Source organism: Eschrichtius robustus, chromosome 3 (assembly GCF_028021215.1).
Source record: "Eschrichtius robustus isolate mEscRob2 chromosome 3, mEscRob2.pri, whole genome shotgun sequence".
Lineage (NCBI taxonomy): Eukaryota > Metazoa > Chordata > Mammalia > Artiodactyla > Eschrichtiidae > Eschrichtius > Eschrichtius robustus.
In genome coordinates, this window is record NC_090826.1 from 146938203 (window position 1) to 146963511 (window position 25309).

A 25309-nucleotide genomic window follows, 5' to 3' on the forward strand; every position below is an offset into this window, starting at 1 on the left:
TTTTTCAAAACAGCACACAAGTCAAAATAAAAACTGGTAATTGTAAAATCCCCACCACCACTAAGAATCCAGCTATCTCTTCCTTTCCTCAATCCTGTCTAATTCACAGATAATGTGTGGGTAAGACAACTCCTCAGCCAGTCACAGGGAGACTTACGTGATTCAAACTCCTTCACGGCTAACAATTTCTCTGAAGGTGTTCTCTCTGGGTGGATTTTCTAGTAATTGGGGAAGAAATCACACAGACACAGATTTCAACACCTAGTGCAAAAAACAGTGCTTTCACTTGTACATCAACATGAAGAAAAAGGCAATAGTTCTGAATGAAGTAAAGAGAGCTAGCCAAGGAGTCTGCCATTTGGGCTCTGAGAGCGTTTGCCTAACATCCAAATCCAAAGAACTCTTTTGAAAAGCTTTTAAAAGCATCTGCCACGTTCTTAACACCCTGATAATGCTATGCACACAGTAGGCTCAAAAATGCTTGTTATGGGAAAGAACGGTGGCTGGAAAACAACTTTTTAGGTCCCTGACTTAAAAGGACCTAGTCTACAGATGAACCATCCCATTTATTATTTCTCCTTCTAAAAAGGAACAAAATCAAACCCCCCAGCCATTTTACACTTTCTTTAAGCATAGGCTAAAATGATCTCAAATTCCATGTTTTAAAAAGAACACTTTCGGTTGTATCCGTGAGCCCAGATTCACTTGAAACGTGTTGCCGGCTTTGTTCTAGACACCCCAAGAGGAGCTGACAATAGTAAACCCGCCAGGCTTTGAGAACATGAATAAACTTGGTGTTGACAAGAGTTCAAACGCAGAGCTCAAGAGCTGGCCCAAGGCCGTGTCTTTGTAATCGGGCTATTCAACTTGGGTATACAGGTGGTCCAGCCGGGCGCTCTCACCTCCCTAGTTAACATGCTACGCTTCCCCCTGGTAGTTGGGTAGCCTGTCTCCCCGAATCCTTTGCAAGTGACTAGAATACAAATGGTATGGTTTTTTAATCATCAAGTCCTATAGGGATGAAAAGATGGCCAGGTAACTTTTCATTTAATAGACTATTAGTCATAGTAGTAATTATAATAAAAGTTGAATGAAACTGGTATAAACTCATCACAGCTTTCAGACTACCCTCCTGGTGCCAAAACATTTCAATAGTTCTTTTTTAGAGCCGAAATCTTCCCATTCACAGGATCCATTTCTATAAGATTAGTAAGTCATTTTGCCTGGGAGAACTTTTCATTCGGAAAGGGCACCGGCTCCTTCTGAATTCTTAACCACCACACTTTCAATAACGTCAGGAGGTGGGGCTGGGGGGGAACCAGCAGACTGGTCACCCAATCCTCCCAAGATGCTTATGGATCAAATCGGATGGCTTACTTACCCTGACACCTCACCCAGTCACACCATTTTCTCCTACCCTTTCCTTCCGACCAAGTACTTGGCATACATTTAAAGATGACACTTAGTAAGGACCCAAAAGTTAACCTCCTCCAGCAAAAAAGCATTCTGATTTTTCGGTCTCACTCTACAGGCCAGCCCTGATGCCTGCGGTTAGGCTGAGCCAGCGAAGGGGCATGTCTGCAAGCACCTGACCCAGGCTGAACATAACAGAAGCATGACCTCAGAGGTGAGAAATGTTCTTCTGTTTACGATGCCGAGGAGCCTAACTTGGTCTGGGGACAGATATGAGCTGGTCATGATCACATCTGGTTTCGATGAAGGAAAAAACAAAGTTTTAAACGGAGGGAGGTGGGGTGGGGGAAGACAGAAGGAAGAGGCAGATGAAATTTCAGCTTTAAAAGAGTTACAGTACAGAGGCCCTGCCCGCAGCTTATCACTAGCAAGCAGCTCCGTGGACATACACCTTCTAAGCTCCCTGAGACCTATTTCATCGTGTCACAAGGACAAGTGCTATGGCATTTTCCGCCCCTCCTTTTAGTTTGGTCCTGTCAAGATCAGGCGTCTTATTATCATGCAATCAATAAGGCCTGAGCAAACAAGGGGTCAGGACAGCCAGCCCGGCTTCCTCTTTGGAGGAAACTGTTGATGGCTGTCGTCATCCCCACCCTCCTCCCCTCCCCCCTTGCCTCGATTCCTACTTTTCCGCTCCTTCTCGTTCTCCTCTCCTTGCACATGCCATGCTGGTTGTTCTACCCCACTCCCCGCCTGCCAAGGCAGGGCGAATAACGAGACGGGGAGGAGCAGGACCCAGCCCAGGACAGAGGCGGAGGGAGGGGGGAGCAGTGTGCACTCTGTGTCTGGGGAAAGACGGGAACAGTGCAAAGCTTCGAAGGCCAGTCTGGTTCCCTAGGACGCTCCAATTATTGTCAGTCAGGTTTTCACGCCCTGAAAGGCCATATTTTTCTATGTAAACCTGTCTCATAAAAAGCTCAGAATTTAGTAACTGTGGCTACGTTCCTGGCCTGGGGTAAGTGACATCCTAGCTGCACAGGTCAAACCAACCAGCTCACACCTGCAGCATTGTTCCCAACCCCATCCATATGGATGGGACCGGAAATGGGGTCCCAGGACACTTAACGAGAGATGATCACCACGGGCCACTCACTCATCTTTCTGACCTTTAAGAAAAATAAAAATAAAACACACTTGAACATGATCCCAATTCCTCACCTGTTTGGCCAGAATCCTTGCAGTCAGCCTTACCGTCTCTGAGGGATTCCAGTTTTCCCCCAAAACAACCATAGGAGAACATTCCAGCTTGTGCATGGGCCAATCTTCTCTCTGGGAAAGTTAAAAAAACAATTATTACACACACACACACACACACACACACACACACACACACATACTGCAATAAAGTTCGAGAAGAGAGGATGCAGTAAGTCCTACTAAGGTCAAGTGAAATATGTTTCCTTTTGGAAAACACGACGATGCTCACAAAAGCTAGAGACGAAAACATCCTTTAAGATAGTTGTGGCTGTATAACCTTGACTCAGGCCTGGCCAAGGTCGTTGGCAAGAGAAAATCTGCTTTGTGTTGTTTCATCAAGCATCTCGTGCCCCTCATCATTCCAAACAACACACGCACCTTTCCATTATCTGTGGTCGCTGTCAAGTCACAGGGGTGAGTGACTTGGGCATTAGCCATTGGTTTGGCTCTGCTCCCTACGGCTCTGTCCTGGCTCTGTTCTCACTTCAGGGCAAATAACCGAGAAGTGACACATACACAGCACCTAGTCTGTGTGTGTCTACACAGACACAGCACAGCACCCTTTTACAGGTGATAGAAACAAAACACAAATGAGGGCCTTGTCAAGGGCCCTCTAAGAGTCTGGCCAGGGCAACTCTTGGGAATATTTAGGAACACAGACTTCCTGAAGAGTCATTTGATAGAAGAGGAAAACTGTACTCCTTTCTATCACTTGTCTTGAAGCTTTCTGCCCCAGGTTGGGGGGTAAAGGGCGTGTGCTCACTCCTGGAAGGGTGGAGATGCCCCCCTTCGAGACGGGAAGGCTGAGGAAGTAGGAGGACGCGGGTGCCGTGGAGGAAGGCACTGAGCACCGCGCATAAAGCATGATGCCGGCGCCAGCGACAGGGTTAGTGTGGGGTGACTGGGAACTGCCTGGACCACACGGGCTCCAATAAAAGCCCACCGCGGTGGCGTGATGGGGCTGAGAGGCTGTGGGAGAGGACTCTGTGGGAGTCTGCAGACACTCTTTGCTGCAACGGAACTGGGTACCATCGTGTTCTCCCCTCCGCCTTTCCTGCCTCAGAAAATGGCAAGTCTGATGGTTTAGGTGCTCAGGCCAGAACCCTGGAGTCCTCCTGGCTGCCTCTCTTCTCTCTCTCCCACTCCGCATTCATCTCCCTGGCAAATCCATCCTGTCTGCCTGCAGAATACACCTAGCCTCTCATTACTTCTTGCCTCACCCCACCCCCCCACCTTTCTACTGAGTGTGCAGACCCGACACCTCGCCCTGTGGCTGCTCGCCTTCTACCTGGACACCTGCTTCTGCCCCCACCCGACTCTGCTCCAGAGAGCAGCCAGAGTAATTGATTCTGCAAAACACAACTCAGATCCTGCCATTTCTCAGCTCAGCATCTTCTAATGACTTCTCACCTCAGAGCGAAAGGCCAAGACTTAAAGATGACCCGTGAGGCTACACGCGGTAGGAGCCCCCCCGCTTCCACTGCTCTGAGCTCATCACCACCACCATGCTCCCTCACCTCACTCCACGCTGGCCACCACGTCTCCTTGCTGCTCCCTGAACAGACCATGCTTGCTCCTGCCAGGAGATCTTTGGCACTTGCGGTATTTCCTGGCTAGACGCCTCTTCCCCTAGACATCCACCTCGCTCCCTCCCTCCTCCACGTCTCTGCTCGGATGCCCCTTTTCAAGGTACCTGCCATGAATACCCTATCAAAACCAGCACTCTCCCCAACACTCTCCCTTTCCTTGCTTTTATGTTTCTTCTTAGGACTTCTCACCACCTGACATATTACACATTGATTAGTTGTTTGGTTTACTATGTCTCCCTCCTGCTCCCACTAAAATAAAGGACCTTATTAGTCTGTTTTGTGTACGCCTGTTACCCCAGAACCTAGAACAGTGTCTGGTATTTACTGGGCACTCAATAAAGTTGTTGAATGAATGAAGATGTCTCTCTGCCCTCCCCCGTGCCAAGAAGGAAAGACACGATGTCACAGTGATTTAAGGCAGCCCGTGGCACAGACCCTTGGCTCAAGTTCTGTGCCAAGATGTTCTGCAGTGTTAAATAACACCATGCCAAATATAACTAAGAACAGGGGGAGAAAGAAATGACAAGATATGCACAGGGAAGAAGAGGATCTGTTTTTAGCCAAAGCCTAAAAGGAGAGCACGGTGATGAGGCAACATGGTAGGGGCGGGTGGGTCTAGCTCCCAGCCGACAAACCAGCTCCCTCCCCAGATGCAAGGCAGAAAGGGAAAGTCAAAGAGGGCTTCAAGCCTGGCCTTGGGATATCCAAGGGAAGTGAGGACCACCAGCTGGGGACAGATGGATAACTGACAACTAGGAACACACACGTGTCCACTATGACCCCAGGAACGCTAATACAAGGTCTCTGCAGGGCCTTGAAGATGCTAGTTTTCTGAATTGTAGGTGGTGTCTTTTGGTGTTTAACAATGAGCTCCTGGGAGAAATAAGTTTAATGCTAACATTTCTTAATATGACTTACATATTATTAATAGAATTAATGTCAAATTAATGTGAATAAAAAGTAACATACAATGTAGACATTTATTGACGTTAATGTCCTCAAAGGGAAGGGAACCGAACTACAGGGCACGTTCTGGGGGCGAGCAGAGTGCTGTGAAGTAAGAAGACACTGGTTTGGGGCTCGGGGAGACCTGCATTCTCACCCCGGCTCTGCAGCGAAGCAGCTATGTGACACCAGGCAGGCCTCTTAATCCCTCTGCATCCATATCCTTGGCTGTGAATAACATGATCCCTAAGTTATTTAGCAGGTCCAGAATTCTTGAGTCTATGATTTTATGCCTTCCAACAGTGATAATCAGACACAAAAGCTTGAAGACTACCAACAAATATAGGACCTTCAAATGGGATAATTAGGCATTCATGCAACCAACCACAAAGGGTCATTGTGGGTATCCAGCAAATAAGCTAACCCACAAGAAGCATTCAGACCAGCGCCTGGCACACACTGCACTCTCAACAAATGCTGGTAACTGTTCATTTACCGGTTCTTTCATTCATCCAGTAAGCCCTCGACTGACCGTAGAGGCAGAGGTGGGAGATGCAGTCTTTGACTTCAAGAAGCTTATGACTATATTGGAACACAAGGTAAAAGTAAGAGCACCTAGAATGTGATACAGCCCCACACAGAGCAGTTAAATCAGAGAGCTGGGTAAATTCAAGGACGTGCAGAATCATATAAGTTTCATCAAGGGAAATTTACTAGGTAATAAGAAGTTTTCACTTTCTGTCAGAAGGTGGAAATGACAGAGATGTGCCACAATGGTACTACTCGGTTTTAATTCTTAAAAAAAAAAAAAAAACGGTGTGGGGGGGGAAAGAACATCTGGTAGAAATGTCAGATAGGTTCTGAGCATACCCTGATATAATCTGCCCCAATTTTGCCCATAAGAAATTATAAACAATCAGATTGGACAAAATTGAAACAAAAAATTAAGCTAACCTGATGGATAGGAATAAGTCTTATCAATTAATAGTGCTTTATTTGTGTTTTGTTTTGTTTTTTAGCACTGGCAGTTTCATTGTACGCAGAATGATTTTGCAACCCTTTATGCTTTTAAAAATATTTTTGCCCATTTTTCCAAAACTTTCTCTACTAGTTTTCTTCAAAATTCAAGCTGTTACTCCTTGCCTGATTGCAATCTTTATAAAATTTTATGTAAACTCAAATGGATCCCATTTCCCAGGAAAGTAATATACAAATAAATGCACAGGAAGGATTCAGAAAGACACATGCCGAAGTGTTACTAGTGATTTTCTCTGGAAGGATAAAATTATGAAGTATGGCTACTCTTTCTGTTCTTCTTTCAGTCTTTACTTTCTGATTTTTCTATATTGAGCACAGATTATTCGTGCAATACATTTGAACACTTAAATCTATTGTAAAAGTAAGATAGGGAATTTTTTGGTACACTTTTTAAACGTCTAGTTCATTTTCAGCCAATGTAATAACAGCTCTGCATGACTTTCCTTTTTGTGCATGGACAAAAATGCTTAAAGATGCGTAAAGAGAGTTGCAAAATTGTTTCATGGTACATCGGCACTTCCAACACTGGAAGAAAAGAGTGATTGCTATGTCATCCAGTTTTCTGCTGAGCAAACGATATTATTGCCTCCCTGCATAAGGAGACCGGATTTTTATTGTGACGTCCCCTTTTCTAACTCTCGCATTTGGTGTTTCTCTTGTTCTAATGGGGCTTTCAATCTAGACCATGTCTACTTGTACACACGCATAGGTGATTTCCTGAAATGTGGAATAGTTAAGAAAATGTCAGGCTTGCTGTTCTCTACTGCCATCCTCTGCGAGAGGAAGAATGAAGAGGGAATCAGGGGCTTAGAGACCATCTCAAACCAAGATGACAGACACTGCTGAGCCCCCGTCACAAGGACATCTGCTTTGTTTTCTCGTCCCATAAAAGAGTGATTGGGATGCACTCATTCATTCCTACACGTTTTTTCCTACTGGTGATATTAACCATTTAGAAAAAAGAGTGGCTCTATTGAAGACGGTTCCTGTGTCTGGGTTAAGAGGACAAAGCGAAGGTAACCAGGACTAAACCTGTGACTCTGGCCCCATTCACTAATCACCCAAACAACGACAGGGTCATGGGAGCATTTCTTGGACACTTTCTACACTTCAGTTACTTTCTAATCGATGATAGAAGTCAAGAATGTTCTCGAATCTTTGATCATAAGCTCCTCACACATGCTTTTTAAAATCTCCATTGGGATATGCCCCTTCCTACTTTCAAAAGCACACTCATAATCCTATCACCTCTGTTTACAAAACACAAATCGTTTTCTTCTATTTGTTAATGTTAAGAAACAATACCCTAGAAAGTTCTACTCCGCAATTCCTCTATGTAATACCTTTCTAAAACTATTCTCTTCAACGTGTCATAGTACGATTTAATGAAAACGTCTTAAGTGAGTGAATAATACACTTAGCTTTCCAAGCGTATTTATAAAAATAAATATAGTTCATTAAAACACACAGGTTACAAACCAAGCCTAACTAAAAAGGAATTCCTATTTCTTTTGTATTTCCTCCCATTACCCTTTCATGCATCGTCAATTAAAATCTTTCCTCTGGCAGGATCACACTGAGCCAAGTGAATGAAGAGGAAAGGAAATGGGACAAGACAGAGCCAAACTGTATACAACAAAGCACGGTCCTAAAGCCCTGCAATTAGAGAGGAGGGCCCGGGGAGAGTAAACACAGTGCTGAGGGTCTCCTGAGATGCTGCGTTTGTGGAAGGATGTGTGCCTTACACTCGTGGAGAGGTTTCTGGAAAGACAACACCACTGGAAGGGGTCTTCCCTTTCACCTCAATGAAAGGCCACTTCTCAGTCTTTGACACATTCCCACAGTGCCTCTTCTCCTGGAGGGTCCTCAGCACCCCCAAGCACGGTGTTGGAAAGCAGTGAAAGCCCTCCCCAGGCGGTCTGCACAGTCTGGTCTCGGTTCTGCTGTTGTGTCCCCTTGGGTGGGTCACCCAATCAAGGTGGACACTGTTTTCTTATCTACTGATAACCTCCTTTCCAACCCCATCATCTGATGTGTGGTACCGACCCCCTGGTGACTCCAGGTGGGTGGGGTCTGCCTTTGAAGAAGGCCCAGTAAATGACTAGCAGCTGAGGGCCATGCTTTCTTAGGTGGAGAATCACTCATTTACCTTCTTCATTGCTGCTCTTGTTCTGTGCCACTTGCAGCAAAATCTCCACTTTGATCCTATCCAAGCAGTCCCTTGGGCAGAACCCTGAATACATTTTTATCTGGAGCAAATGCCCCAGATTCCTCCCTAATGATTTTATGGATGAAGCCCTTATACAGCCATTTATTTCTAGGCACTTACTTTGATTAAAACTTTATGACCATTCTATCTCATTGTAAGACAGTGTCCTGCACTTATTCAGTTCTTCAGTACCGTAGGATAGAATACCTTAATGACTATTCGCCTCTTCCTTCCACAACAGGAGAGAGATGAAACAAAAACGAAACTTACAGGTCAAATCCAGCCTCACCTGTAGAAAATGAGTGGCTCTGGGAGCTGTGTTATCACTTGTCCTCTAGGAGGCTACTTCTGTCACGAGAGATACTTCACAGAGCACAGGAAAACTGAATTGCAGAAGTGCTCTCCAGGACTGAGGGTGTCCTAGCACAGAAACTGGGCGAGACGCAGGGAAGACTACACATCACGAGGCTGGACACAGGAAGCTGTTTTGGCCCAGACCTTCAACATGACTTACAGTCACAGCACTGTTTCCCCCATCCTGGGATTCCCTGATACAAGCAATCGCATTATGCTTTAACCTGTACAATTTGTCTATAAGAGGAGAACGTACAGACTTCAAGCTGCTTGCTGTAAAGTAATAAAGAGGCATTCTGGGGGGCTTCCCTGGTGGTCCAGTGGTTAAGACTCCTCGCTTCCACTGCAGGGGTCATGGGTTCGATCCCTGCTGGGGGAACCAAGATCACGCATGCCGCGCTGCACGGCCAAAAAATTAAAAAAAGAAAAGAAAACCTTCTTTAAAAAAAAAAAAAGAAGAAGAAAAGAAAAAAGAGGCATTCTGGTTAACATGGGTTGATGAACTCGATCATTGTGAACCTCCCGAGGCAGGGCACCCATTACTGTGAGTGTGCAAATCCGGGAGACTAGGTCCTAAAGGCAGGGGGACCACAATGGCCACCTCAAGACCCCAACCTGGACCACGATGATTCATCAGAATAATACCAGCTGGTGAGGCCTAATGGAAGACAGCTCAGCGGCACGCTCAGGAGACCCAGAGGTAGCTCAGCATCTCACAGATTCTCATATTTTATATTAATGCGGAGCTTACAGTTCATCAGGGAAGTTAACAAGCATTACTCATACAATGTACACCATTACGGATCTCAAGTTCTTAGAAACCATCCATTCTCTCAGGTGAAAAAAAACAAGCCCCTCGGGTGGGGGGAAGGGACAGTCAGGGAGTTTGGGATCGACATGTACACACTGCTATATTTAAGATGGATAACCAACAAGGACCTGCTGTATAGCACAGAGAACTCTGCTCAATGTTATGTGGCAGCCTGGATGGGAGGACAGTTTGGGGAAGATTGGATACATGTATATATATGGCTGAGTCGCTCTGCTGTGCACCTGAAACTATCACAACATTGTTAATCGGCTATATTCCAAGATAAAATAAAAAGTTAAAAAAGAAAAAAACAAGCCCCTTAAATCTAACATATGCTGTATACTTTATTCTCTGCATAGAGCTAAGCTTCAGTCCAGCCTGAATTACTGTAATATTACTATTTATAAGCCCTCACGCCTGTACACAGCATTACAGTTTACATAGAACTTTCATATCTGTCAAATCATTTGGTCCTTATAATTCATCAAGACAGGGGCCACTGTCCTCATTTACATTTAAAGAAACGGAGACTCTGAGATGTCCTTTGAATTGCCTATGTCCTATGAAGTTCCTAGAGCTAGTCATTTGCAGAGCTGGGACCATGTCCTCCTACTCTTCTGTGTTTCAATAGTCTGAACTGTCTGTGAGTTACTAGCTTGCTTCTTTAAAGAACCAGAACATCGTGAGTTATTTCTTCTAGGAGTGTTTAACTTAAATATAGAAACAGCTAACTTATCAGGCCTGGAACCAAATCATGTCATTCCAGGGCTCACTGATCTCTCCAATGTCGCAGCAATCCAACCACAGAGTTCTCTGTCTACGATCTGTAGGAGCAAAGTATGATCTCTCCTCTTCAAAAGAAGCCACACTCCCTAAAAACTCAACGACAAACCCATCTATATTCTCACTGCCCCACAGGCTGACAATCTCTGGAAGCCCACAGGGAAAGGGACCATGTACGTGGCCTTCAGAACCAAGGCTGACCTTCCCAAGCCAGTGGCTCAGCCTGTGTTTCATTCTCGCCAGGGCCCATGACAGGAGCGCTACGGTTAGATGACACTGACATGCTAGACATCGGAGCTTAGCAACCTCTCCCACTGCCAACTAATGCCCTTAGGAGACTTTCAGAGACCAGCTGCATAGGGAGAAGAGAGAGAGAAAAAAATGAAATCGTGGGTAATAAGGCAGACCAGGGAGGGGGGAGGGGACAGAGGGGAATGACATCAAGTATGGGAAGAACAACAACAAAAAGAGGTACAGACATGTTGAAAATCCTCCCTGTCATATAGAGCCATTGTTTAACGGCATCAGCATTTCCCAAGGAGTATCAGCAGGTTTCCATTAAAAAAACAGATTGGGGAGGGTATACTGAAGTCGAAGATCATATTCTCCCCAAATTCAAATTGCTGGAACATGGAACACTTTGTCTGTAAAATATCTATGAACATTTTGTGTAACTATATAGTATCAAGTAGAAAAGTCTGGAAAACACCACTCCTCGTGCCTCAAAGAATCTACCAAGAGCTCCTCCAAACTCCCCCTTGAGCTTCCCAGTTCCGTGTTACGAGACTCCCTTGAGACGTACCCATCAAGCCAGATGGCCCATGGTCTACATGCAACCCGCCTCCGGAACCCACTCAGCCCCGACTGCTGCCGAGGCACCATCCCCAAGTCTCCAGGTCCAAGTTCAGAGCAGCTCGCCTCTGGCTGTACAAAGGCTGTGCCAGGGGCTCACCTAAGTCTAGCTGGAATCAGGCTGGGTTAGACCAGCCCAAGGGCAACGTGTGGCCTGCTAGAGGGACATATACAAATACAGACCTGTGATAGTAAAGATTAAACAATTTTAAAGATAGCATTTTAACATTTTTCACTGGTCATCTTTGCATGTTCCGTCTGTTGCTGGTAGCCTTGGGGGGCAGACTGTCGACCTTAGTGATACACATGCCTGTATCCAACATGGCTCCCTTATTTTTGATCTTCTGTGTGGCCCCAAAATGCTACTGCCCATCACTGGCTGCCCGTCAGCCCCGGGCCAGCACACAGGGGGACCCAGCCACTTCCTATGCCACAAGGAGTCTTTGTAGCTCTGGCTGCAGGAGGGCTCTGGGATGCCGTGACAAGGACGAGAAGGCTGTTGGGTCCCGATCTTCTGAGGAAACAAGGCCCTCCCTGCCAGCTGGCCCAACACCTACCTGACACTCCACATTGCAGTAAAATGCCTGCTTGCATCTTCCACATTTGGACAATCCTTCTTTCCTTAAAAAACAGAAAGGGCACTGTAGTATCGAGAGGCAGGGAAACGTGAAGCTGCACATTTTATCATGCAGTAGCAACAGCCATCTGGTCCGAAAGCAGAGCCAAGAGTCACCTTACCTTGCTCTCCCACTGATAGGTGGCAATTTCCCAAAGGAGAGTTTGACCAGATTCAGCCCTTGAGTAGGAGTGAGTTAGTCAAAGAGGACACGCACCGACATTTACCGACCCCGACAGCATGAAAGGCACTTTCCAAAGAGGCGAATGACACACTCTTTGACTCATGAGCCTGGCCTGGGACACCACAGCTGTTACCATCACCTGCACTATCATTCAATAGTTTGGGGCAAGTCAAAGGCTCTTATGTCCTGATTTTCTCACCTGCTAGACAGGGACGGAAATAAACAAAGCCATCTTGGAAGTTTGAGTCTGTACAGATGGAGGATTGGGGTCCACCCACACTGGTGAAAATGCACTGTGAGTGGCAACTTCTAGTATTTAGAGACGAAAGTGATGCAGAAGATAGGATGGAGGATGTCAGTAACTCAAATGTTGTCTGGGAAGCTAAGTTTAAACACAGTGCAACCCAGCAAGTGGGAACATATTCCTGAATAAAATAGTCCCAGATCTGATTGGTACACACATCCACCTTGTCGGTATCCTACTGAGCGATTCTTCTGCCTCATCATAATTAGGTCAGTCCTCCCTGTTCACTGCCATATTATTTATCTTCCTGCTTCCCACACAGGACAGGGATATTTGTTGTTTCCCAACTGTTAGGTGCTGGTGTGTTTGCTGCGTCAGACAAGCCACAGTTTTTTCAAAAACTGTGAAGCCACTAAGTTAAACCACATACGATAGAACTCTTAGAAATTTTTTTGAGGTGGGGAACCACCACATGGTTGAATCAGAGCACTATCTGTAAAGCCCGCTGTCTGATTCTCACCCACCACACTGAAGCCAGCTTCCTGACTTATAGAAATGCTGATGTCGCGAAGAGCACTCTTGCTACCGTCAGGGGTGCCCCCTGCCCTGCAGCGGAGCCCCCTCACCCCCACCCCTTCTGCAGCTTCCCGGGAGAGCTGATATTTCATGATATACATATAATCGCGCTGCAGAGTCCTCCTCTGCGTCTCATCAGCAAGTGGTAGTCACCACACTACTCCTACGGAATCGGGAAAGTGTTCCAAAAAATGCTACTGTTGGAACGAAACAGACTGCCTTGCAGTTTTCATGACAGCGCTTGGGTTCCAAGAAGCAGACTGAAGAATGTGTGGGAGAAAAACGCATCTTGCGGTTGAGGTATAAATAAATGTTCCAAGTTTGCACATCTCAGTGGTTCAAAAAGGAACCCACTGATTTGGCTGAGTGTATTCTCCGGCCTGAAATACCCTCCGAGGAGATGCATCTGGACGAGATGCACAGTCCCTGCTCTCCTGCATTTTATGCCAAGAGGAAAAAGACAGATGATGCGCGTGAAGACAGCCGTGAAGTGAGTCGTGAGCAAGCGCTAAGTGACATGGACCGTGAAGGAATGCCAAAGGGATGGCAAGTACAGACGGGCAAAGCCAAGGAGGGAACTTTGAAAATTCTTTCCAAAAAGAAGTGCGTTTGGAAATGGACAATGGATGGGTAGGTGCCACCCATAACAATGTCCATCTGAAACAACCATTAGTTAAGGTTTGGTTTTGCAGGGGAGGAGGTCACAAAAAATCTCTCTGAGAATCTGAAGCTATTAACTCTCCCCAACAACCCACCTTCTCCCCAACCCCCAAAAAACAACAGAAAATTTTATGAAATTTCAAGGGCTCACGAGTCACCTAAAGTCTATACATGGACTAGTGAAGAGTCTCTGAAACTCGAGTTAAGACCCCTTGATATAAAAGATTAGGAAATTATAACAATAATGTCTTTATTAGCTCTACACCATACAAAAAAACAAGGATTATATATAGAGATCTTCCTGCACAGATGCCAGCAGTAAAGCTAACATGAAGCCAAGGTTTGTTTTCAGTTTCAAGGTAACATCCCAGAGAGAAAAAAAGCAATTGGGCTCTGGTGAGCTCGGGAAGAACTCTAGTGGGATTACATCAACATGATAAATCTCCCAAAGGCCGGGTTTCATTCAGCCCAGCCAGTCACCAAGTCCACGGCCACAAACAATGAAGATCAGGGAGAAAGAGTTAACTTGTCAGGATTGGCGAGAGGTTACATAATTCCTACTGTCCACCCCAGTGGTTCCCAAGATGTGGTCTGTAGACTACTGGGGGCCCGGAGACCCTTTCAAGGAGTCCGTGAGGTGAAAACTATTTCCAGAATACTACTACTGCCTTTTCTGTCTTGACATCTGCGCTCTAGAAGGTGTAAGGTGCCTGGAGGGTGAAACCTGCGATGCTTTAGTACAAATCAAAGCAGCAGCACCAAACTGTCTGAGTGGTCATTGTATTCCTCACTTCCACACACTACAGCAAGGGGGGGAAAGCCAGTATCACTTAAGAATGTCCCTAATGAAATCGAAAATATGACACAAATGAACTTACTTATGAAACAGACTCACAGACATAGAAAACAGACTTGTGGTTGCCAACAGGGGCGGAGGGGTGGGAGAGAAATGGATTGGGAGTTTGGGATGAATAGATGCAAATTATTATATATATAGAATGCATAAACAACAAGGTCCTAATGTATAGTACAGAGAACTATATTCAATATCCTGTGATAAACCATAACGGAAAAGAATATGAAAAAGAATGTATATATATATATACATATATATATGTATATGTATATATATATATATATATATATATATACACACACACATATATATATCTCGGAATTACTGTTATACAGCAGAAATTAACACAACACTGTAAATCAACTATACTTGAATAAATTAAAAAAAAAGTGTCCCTAATGAAGCAGTAACAAATATTAACGTCACTAAACCTCAACTCTTTGGTATGTGTTTTTTTTTTACATTCTGAGATGAAATGGGAAGAAGGCAGGAAGCATTTCTGCTCCTACTGAAGGATGAGGGCTGTCTCAAGGAAGAGCTCTTGGCCAATCCTGGAGCCGTAAGCTGAACTAGCCACTGTTTTCTTGAAATACCACTTTTACCTGAAAGAACAACTTTAGACAAACTGGTTATTCAGACTTGTGTATCTGGCAGCTATATTATGGAAATGAATGAAGTGAGCCCATCACATCAAGGAAAATAACTAGCAGTGTTTGTTGCCAATGATAAAATTTGGGCTTTTGAGCAAAAATTAAAATTTCAGAACATACATCTGCTGCCCTAGGCTTGACAGTCTCTTGTCTGATGAGACTGGTGGTGGTTTTCATAATTATGATTTTTTGATATGGTTCGATGAAATAAAGTTTCAGAAGGTCTACATAATTTAGTGAACCAATGTTTTCCAAATGACCAGTGTATGATGTTTTAAAAATTACACATGGGTAAAAAAGTCATTCAAAGTACAAGACAGACTAAGGGATTTTACGTATCAGAGTGCATAAAATTCACAGATGGCTTCAGATTGCACATTACAACTAGTCTTTAAGACAAAATCACTTACTGAGTTCTATCTAGTGTTGAATCAAAGACTATCCGCAATTAACTGAAAAGGCTATTAAAATACTCCTTCCCTTCCAATTACATATTTATTTGAGGCCAGATTTCCTTCACATACTTCAACCAAAACTACATAATTCTCCAGACTGAATTCAGAAGCATATCTGAGAATCCACTTGTTTTCTGGAAATCCAGACATTAAAGAGATTTGCACAACTGTAAAACACCACTATTCTCGTTAATTCTTTTGTTTTGGAAAACAGTCCTCATTTAAAAAAATGTTACATTAACAGTAAGGGTTGCTGTCATTTTAAAATAAATCAATGCTTTATAATATTCTTTATTTTTAATTATTAATACAAATATGGTATTGATAAATACCAAGGTAAATAAAAAAAGCTCTTTGGAGTTCTCAATTTCTAAGGGTAGCGAGGGCTCTTAAGACCTCCGTTATACATATATATAATGGAATATTACTCAGCCATAAAAAGGAACGAAATTGGGTCATTTGTAGAGACATGGATGGACATAGAGACTATCATACAGAGTGAAGTAAGTCAGAAAGACAAAAACAAATATTGTATATTAACGCATATATGTGGAATCTGAAATTGGTACAGACGATCTTATTTACAAAGCAGAAATAGAGACACACACTTAGAGAACAAACATATGGATACCAAGGGGGAAGGGCGGGGGTGGGATGAATTGGGAGACTGGGATTGACATACATACACTATTAAGACTACGTATAAAATAGATAACTAATGAGAACCTACTGTATAGCACAGGGATCTTTATTCAGTGCTCTGTGGTGACCTAAATGAGAAGGAAATCCAAAAAAGAGGGGATATATGTATATGTATAGCTGATTCACTTTGCTGTACAGTATAAACTAACAGAATACTGTGAAGCAACTATACTCCAATAAAAAAAAGACCAAAAAGTTTGAAACCTGATCTCTTGCAATAATTCCATCAGCTGTGAAGAAGTTATTATTCCCGCTTTTCAAATGAAGATATTGAGGATCCTAGAGGTGAAATATCTAACCCAACGTGGTCATTCAGAAGGTAGGTAGCAGAATCAGAATTCACACATCAAGGTACATACTATGTCTCCATCGTGCAAAAATATCCTTCTTTGAGTACTGTGACATGAAACAAAAATAATCTATGTGTCTGGATAACAGTAATAACAAAGTGTAAATAGAGGCATTCTTTACTCTGGTCTGCATAATGTCCCAGCTCCAGTGGTATCCCATTAATGCTACTTGGCTTCAAAGATGCAATGGGGAGAATCCAGGATCATTTCTGAAAATGAGATCTGGGGAGGAAGCATCCCCACAGAGGGTCTCTCAATCAGCTACTCCAGAGGAATCAATATCACCTGAAGCAGACTGGAATAAAATAAGGATTAATTTTGTATTCAGTCTGTGCAAAGAAGGTCCCTCTGTCTCATTCAGTGCGCTAAATCCAGGTGTTTCTCAGACACTGGGCCAGTCCAAGCAGGCCTGTGTCCTCTGGGAACTGGGTGATAGAACACTGCAGCTCTCACAAACAACAGAAAAGTCTTGCCTGACTCAGAGACAGATTTTACTGTATATATATATGCTTATGGAGTCATCTACCTGGCTACATGTGAATTTTCTTAGCAAAGATTCTCCTGAGCCAAACTGCCTTCACAATAGAAAAGGAGAGAAGCTAAGCCAGTTACGGAGAGTGAATAGCATAAGAGTCTACTTTGATCTATTTGGTAATAGCAGTTCGCGACGAAATGGGGTAGGGATGGGAGCTCTGTTTCAATTACCCTGATACGTGCTTCAGTTTTTCCCATAGCTTTTCATAGGGAGAGATGCACACGTTTCATAAGTCTAATGGTTGAAACCCAAACTAAAATTTGCTGAGCCGGCACGTGCACTGTGTATGTGTTTGAGAGAGAAAGAGAGAGCTCCTGTGAGAGTGTGACTATTGCTGACTGCAAAGTTTAGCCAGAGGGAAACTTCATACGGGAGATCCATTTTCACCGTAGGAATATACAGGCTTTTAGAATACACTCTTGTTCCTGCAGAAGACATAGCTGTAAATCTTTCATTTGTAATGTAACCTGATCTGAATTGTCCAGGAGGTTTGGGGAAAGACTGCAAAAACCAAGAAAAGAAAACTGCCCTCAAAGAAAAGATTAATAAAGGTCATTTGGAGGAATGAAGTGAAATAACTGAAAAGGAAGGGAACTAAAGGAAAGTTACTGGTGAATCACTCATAACCTCTTGGAGTGGCTCTCAACCTCGGCTGCATGTGCCCGTCTGGGGGTGGGGTTGTGTCTAGCAATTCTCATCAGACTGACGTGTGTTGGGAGTTTTAGAGAACTACCCGGATCTAACGTGCTTCCAGAATGCAGACCCACTGGCCTAGGCCTATGGTCATCCATTTGGGTTGAGTGTTTCTGAGTGCTGAATTTGCCGAAGAAAAGTGCTGAAGCATTCTTCTCTGCAATGCAAACTTTACAATGTAACTCTTCTTAAGAATGACTGGCACACACAGGATTTATTAGGTTGTTTAGCTACCTTGATGATGGTCAGAATAAAGTGGCAGACACCGTATTTTCTAACTATGACAAGCAAATATTCTAGAAGCCAAGTGCAAATTTTAAAAAAGAAAGGCTCAGCTTTCTTTCCGCCTCCTCCTGATTCCCGCTTCACAATGTTGGATGAAAATGATGAGTTACTTTTCCTTCTTCCCTATCTCAAGTCCTTTTTTCTTTCTGGTGCTTGAGGTGCTGTGTGATCTTGGGCAAATTATTAATCCTTTCTGAACCTGTTTCCTCCACTGTAAAGATACAGTTTCTACCTCATAGGTTTGTTATGCAAATTAAATGAGAAAATAACCCCTGAAGCCTGCGACTACTAGACTTTTAATTAGCCTTCATTCTTCTGTTTTTTTTTTTAAGTGATGTCAACTCCTGAAATATCTTCAGTACAATGTCACTCAGACTCATAGTCAGAGGATTTATGCTTCTAAAAGCCTTTGTTTTACAGGCAAACATCTACCCTGCTGTGAATGGAAGGGCTCTTTGAACTTCAGAAATGGTTCTATCCACAAAGGGAGGAAAGAAATGTTACAGGAAAATGCAACTATCTGATTATTGGTGACTGGGACGGAACTTAGAAGACACACTCCTGTCATTCTCTACTGGAGGAGACACAGGCAGTGATTAATTTTCTTGCTTTTAAAATTCGGAAGCCAGGAAGATCAACAAGTTAGGGTTGTAATTAACAACTCGTGCTAGTTAATGTGTTGCCACAGGCGCTGTTGGTGGAGATCTAAAGGATTTGATCCTGCAAGCTCCCTCCTTTCTGCTACTGAAATGAATGCTTCGTGGGTTTTCCCCATGAAAGAGAATGATACTGGCATGGAGTGGGTTTGCAGTAACAATTACTTTTAGCTAATGGTGACAGAAGAAATGACAAGTTGGCTCTGTTGAACAGAGGCAGTCCCGGCCAAATGAAAAAGAGAAAAGGAAAAAAGCCCCAGTGGCGCAATGTAACTTCTCCGCGGGTTGAAATAAGACAATCAGAAACAAAGTTAGCCTCCCACCCAGAGAGAGTGGTTACACTAGCAAATTTCTATTTGAGAGAAATAAAAATGGGAGAAATTGTGGCAGAACCCTATTATAACCCCGGTCAGGGGACAAGCATAATATTCAGGGTGCTGGTTTTTGTGTAAGAGTGAAAGATGCTCCACATAGCACTTTAATCCATGATGTAACAGTGAAAATGGGACCACTTGCTGTGGGACCGTCTTCCCAGAGCAGGGCTGAACCTTCCCCTGGGCATCGGGCTTTGTTCTGAGGCTTGTTAAAAGTTAGAGCCCAGGGCCGCCCGGGGAGGCGAGAAATATTTAGGGCAGTAAGGCAGCAACTAATAGGTTTTCCCCAATATTGGAATAGGAGCTGTGATTTACAAGGAGAAAGCTGGGCTTGGTGGTCAGCACTGAATGGTTGACCTTGTTATAAAACGATGACCCTGGGGGAACCGGGGTGACGCAGGTCAAAGGGTATAGTTTCGGCTGTAGGAAGAATAAGGTCTGAGGATCGACGGTACAGCACAGTCACTACAGTTAATAATACAGCAACTAGGCCCGTGAGCCACAACTATTGAGCCTGCGCGTCTGGAGCCTGTGCTCCGCAACGAGAGAGGCCGCGATAGTGAGAGGCCCGCGCACCGCGATGAAGAGTGGGCCCCGCTTGCCGCAGCTAGAGGAAGCCCTCGCACAGAAACGAAGACCCAACACAGCCAAAAATATAAATAAATTAATTAATTAATTTTAAAAAATAATAATACAGTGTTGTATGCTTGAAAGTTGCTAAGAGCTGAGCTTAAGCATTCTTGCCACACAAAAGGAAGTTACCTAGGTGAGGTGATGGATGTGTTGATTATCTTGATCTTAGTAATCATTCTACAACCTCTATGTATATCAGCTAATCAGACTGTACACTTTAAATACAATCATATTTGTCAATTATTCCTCAATAAAGCTAAAGAAATACTGTAGACGTGACTCTCCACATCACTGGTTCATGAAAAGTCAGGCTCAGCAATGAAAAAACGGTGAGGATGCTGATTTAGGATTTGTTTTAATGCAGGCTCTAGTTGAGATGAAATTTACCTTTGCCTTAGAAAGAAAAAAACTCATGAGGCTTATGGACAGAGCAGAGAACTACTGACCCTACAGAACAAAGAACATTATATTACTCTTTTCAGCCACTGGACAATACCTACAACCAAGCCTCATCTTGCAGGCCCTGTAAAATCCCTAACAGTTGAAGCCTGCCAGAAGAACAGATGTCTGCGCTTTTGAATTTAACATTCTCCTCTGAAACTCTTTATATCAACTTTTGTGGGAGATGAGAATGACACTTCCTTGCAATTTGCCTTTGACTTCTCTGATGCCTACCAATTGGGAAGTCAAAAGGAAAGAAACAGGGGCCACGGGGCACGTGACCGAGCCAACTCCCGGGTACTTGACCGAGGTGACAGCGGCGTCTTTGAACAGGTGCGAAGGGCCGGAGAGACCTAAACTCAGAGGCTCGCGGGCTGCCGCCCGTCTCGGCCTCCGCACACGGCCGTGGGCAAGTCAAGTTCGAACACGTGCTGAATAAAGAGCCCGCCTAAAACGTGATCTGGCCCTCAGTTTCCTCGCCTGTGACATGGGTACAGTGTTACCGGGGGAACAGGGTTGCCTCAGGCCTAGGTAAGGCAGGGTGCACGGAATGCCCTGCCAAGTAAGAAGCGGGGCGAAGGCCTGGCGGGACACAGTGGCCTGGGGAAGTGGGTACCCCGTTCATCTGCCCAGAGAGCTGGCAGTGGATCACGTGCTGAGCAGAGCAGCGCCCCTCTCCTCGGCTGACTTCAGGGACCAGCCCTAGAGAGTGGGTATGCGGCGGGCGTGCACCCTCTGGGTGCGAACCACTTGACTTTTGCTGTCTTACTAGATCTTTCCAACAGCCGTGTGGGGTCAGTGTTGTAGACGGGGAGACTTTGCTGAGGCCGCACAGCCTGGAGTGAAGGAGCCCGCGTTGGACCCAGGCGTCAATCTGCTCAACCCGCAGGCCTTCCAGCAGGTGGCTCCTGCACCCCAAGGGGGCCTGTGCCGCGCCTCCAGAAGGGACTCGGCCCTTGTCCATGAGACCCACCCGTCACTCGTGTCCCCTCTGTTTCCACCATCAGCCCCAGTGTCTGGAAAACCTTAACAGGCCCGTGGTGTTCTGGGAGCATACTTAGGATGCTGGAACCACGGGGCCAGAGTTGTGAGTTTCACCGTACAGGGCGGGGCCTGCCCCTGGGCAGTCTAGGCATGGCCACGTCAGGATCCTTTTCCCCAGAACCTAAGCCACCCACCGCCCGTTAGGATGTCTGGCCCTCAAGAGGAGGGGCTCTCTGACACAAGAGATCATCACAACAGACCTGCCTCACTTTCTTTGTTAATAGACTATATTAAGAAAAAAAAACAAAAACAAAAACACAGTTTTAGGGACTTCCCTGGCAATCCAGTGATTAAGACTCCGAGCTTCCACTGCAGGGGGCACGGGTTCCATCCCTGGTGGGGAATGAAGATCCCGCACGCCCTGCAACGTGGCAATCAATCAGTTTCAGATTTACTGAAAAGTTAAGAGTACGGAGTGCCCTCATTACAGCCCCCCACATACACACATACACCCGCGCACACACACTATTTCCTTTATTGTTAACATCTTACATTAGTTGTACATTTGCTACAATTGAGGAAATGATATTGATACATTATTAACTAGAGTCCATAGTTTGTTCAGAGTTTCTTAGTTTTTCCCCCATGTGTTTCTTCTGTGTCAGGATCCCATCAAGGATACTACATCACATGTAACTGTCCACCTCACTTTTTCATTCTGAACGTGCAATATTGAGAGAGGAGGTTAAAGAAGCACATAATTGCTTAACTTGTTCTCGGCTTTAAGTCTGAGAAAATGCTAGGGTGTAGGCTCTGCTGGGGGCTGCGTTTTGGTGTTGCGTCTGGCGGGTGCCAGCCGAGTGGGGCACCGGGTCCTGGGGAAAGGGCTTCCCTCCAGAGCGACCCTTCTCAGCGGTCCCTCAGGTTGGGGTGATGGGAAGTTATGTTTAGAGGATAGAAAATTTCTGTCTGGGGTGATGAAAACATTCTGGACATGGATAGTGGTGATGGTTACACAAATTTACTTAATACCACTGATGGTAAAGCATTAAAAATGCTTAAGTTTTATGTATATTTTAAAGCTTTTTTTAAAGCTGAAAAAATAAATATGCAATTTAAACAAGAAAAAAAAAGGAAAGAAACAACGAATGAGTTCTCTCATATAGGAACTGACAATAAGTAACAGCCACCATTTCTTCCAATGGTACAATAAATGACAGACGTTAGCAACAGTACTTTGTAACGAACACAATACTAGATTCTCCTATGACTGCTGTTGCCCTAAGTTCTACAACACCTAGGTGATTAAATATCAAGGAAAAGGACAAAATCAAAGTCATACAAATGTAACTATTTAAAAGCTTAAAATGCTCCTAACAATATCCCTCACTTCAACATTCTGGCCACAGAATAGAAATAGACCATGTAAAACTACCTTTCTAACCTAATGATAAACCTAAGTTCCAGAATATGGTCAGGCCCTCTGCAGCCAAACACAAGCATTAACTTCTGGCCCAAGAAACATGTGACCTGCTCTAAATCTTGCAAGAAAGTGCACCTTAACTGGTTACAGAAGAATTTTAAGAGGTGACACTCCCATCCTCTTCATTTCATTTTCCCACAGTCAAACAATAAAAAATCGAATTGTCAATTTACTTAGGTGAATTACCCCAATTTTGGACTGGACCCTGATAACTCAAACTTACATATCGTTTGAACAGATATAAATAAACTCTAAAGAGTAAACTCCTGTCAAATAAATATAAAGTACTAACTAAATAAAATGAAGAGATTGTGGGCTGAAGTATTGAAGAGGAAGCTTCATAAAAAGAGATGCAATGTGCGGAGTTCCCTGTGGTCCAGTGGTTACGACTTGGCGTTTTCACTGCTGTGGCCCAGGTTCAATCCCTGGTCAGAGAACTAAGACCCCCCTGCCCCTGCAAGCCTCATGGTGCGGCCAGAAAGAGAAAAAAAAAGAGATGCAATTTGAGCTGGGTCTCTGTTCAGGATGAACAGACTTAGAGTAGGAGGCCTTACCAGGGAAGAAGGCAGAGGGTAAGTAGGGGAATAATGCACAGAGGAGCACTCCTGGTTCAAGAGGACATTGGGAAGAGTGAGGAATGACACAGCACCATTGTGGGGTACTGGAAAGACCACTCAGACTTTGTTTAGGGTTTAAATGAAAAAGTAGCAAGGGATAACGCTAAACAGCGTAGGAAGAGCACTGAATACGGAGGACCTGAGCAGTCAAGATTTTGTCCTGAAGAAAAGAGTGATCAATGAAGGGTTCTGCGGTTATTTATAAGGATTCATTTCCAAGAACAAGCAGAGCTGTATATATATTGGTACGTGATGTACATATATAGATAGGTGATGAGGCCTGACCAAAGAACCGCTAGTAAAATAAGTTGCATAAATGAGACTATTCATTTAATAAATATTTACTGAGGTTATGGGGTGCCAGGCCTCAGGCTAAGTGCTAGGCTACAAAGTTGAGTAAGACCTGGTTCCTGCAGTCAAGGAGCGAGTGTGATGAAGAAAGTATGCACAAGGTGCTATGGGTGCAAAGACACACGAGTGTGTGTGTGTGTGTGTGTGTGTGTGTGTGTGTGTGTACCATTATAAGCAGTTTGGAGCTGCTGGAATGAAACTAACACTGCAGAGCAAGCTGGACCCAAACATCACCCCAGATGCCCAGCCCTGGGAGCGTGCCAGCAGGCAGCGCTGACCCTGCAGTGGAGTTCTACCAGGGCCGCTCTCTGAAGACCCACAGAAAGAGAAGGTGGCAGTGGGCTGCTCTCCCCCTCTGTGCCTAGAAAATATTTAGCAGCTGGGTGTCTTGAAAGGCCCGAACACGTGCCGAAATCAATTAAATATTGAGTGAAATAAGTAGACTGTTTCTAAATCTCTACTACTTTGTGAGCCTGAAAGTTTTTAAGGTCAAAAAACCCTAAAGGTTTTTTTTTAAGTAGTATTTAGAAATATTTATTCAGGTGTATGAGTAGACTAAATTTCATCAACTTCTAAAAAATGTCTACCCAAAGTGCTGCTATTTTAACACAATGCAGGGATGCCACAATTTTATTAGACCAAACTATTATCTGATCAAAGCCCTCCCTTAGTTTGCATAAGTCATGAACCAGCGTGTGTGGTTAAACTTCCGTGTTAAGAGTTTTCTTTATGACATACATTATCAGTGTTCCATAAAAGAAAAACACTCAACCCAAAACCTTACTGCCTTTCACAAAAAAATCTGCTAAAATGACAAAGTTCAATACACTACAGTGTCAACTAAAAACTGTCACTTGCCATCTGCCTCTACAAGGATGAAGTCACTAGCCACTGCAGTCGTTGACCTTCGACACCCCCGAAAGGAGTTCAGGCTGGAGATCAGGAACGAGGCACTCTGTGTTCTGGAAAGAACCGGCAGAACAGGCCTTCGGATAGTCAGAAATGTTCAGAAGATTTTATGAGCCCAATTTCTGACACCTTCTCATATCCAGAAAAGCACTGAAACGATTAACAGAGACATGTGCTTGCCATGACTCGCAGCAACCTTCCTGAGACTGGCAGGAACCTTCTGCCAAAATGTGTGCTTGACTGCATGTCTGCCCCTTCACCAAAATCGCATATACACTGACCTCCTCACACCCCACCTCCCAAGAGCAGTTCCTCAGAGCTCTCTGAGAGGCTGTCTTCCGGGCTACAGTCCTCATTTTGCCCCAAATAAAACTTAACTCTCATGTTGTGCTTGTTTTCAGTTGACAACGGGTTTATAAAGATGAATAAAACCTACTGGAATATAAGCTCTGTGGAGGGGAGGGTGTTGCTTTTCTTCACGGTTGTTTCCTAGGGATTCAGAACTCAGCGAGGGCTCCATAAATATAAATATTTGCTGAATACATTAAAAACAGAATCCCTGCTCTCAGGGAGTTTACCATCTGTTCATAATTAAATGTCTCTTACTGTTGAGGTTTTAAGAACATGTGACGCTATCACTGTGAACAGCAATCATCGCTCTGCTACAGATTTGTGCAACTGACAGATAAGAGATTTTTCGGATTGCACAAGGGTGCTTCCTATACAAACATTGCTGTGGTGAGGAAAATCAACAAGATGTGAGCCCAGGGCCCACATCCCTTTAAGAGCGTTTCCTGGTCCTCA

General features: G+C 44.4%; 1 protein-coding gene across 1 annotated transcript in view; it reads right to left on the reverse strand.

Annotated features, from left to right (window-relative positions):
* The window catches only part of SMYD2 (SET and MYND domain containing 2), a 50419-nt gene that overhangs the window by 17344 nt on the left and 7766 nt on the right, over positions 1-25309 (reverse strand). The window contains exons 2-4 of the mRNA XM_068541438.1: positions 11809-11872; positions 2632-2742; positions 158-218 (exon numbers count right to left, since the gene is read on the reverse strand). Of these exons, the coding sequence (XP_068397539.1) occupies positions 158-218; positions 2632-2742; positions 11809-11872 (236 nt within the window). The remainder of the gene's footprint in view (positions 1-157; positions 219-2631; positions 2743-11808; positions 11873-25309) is intronic.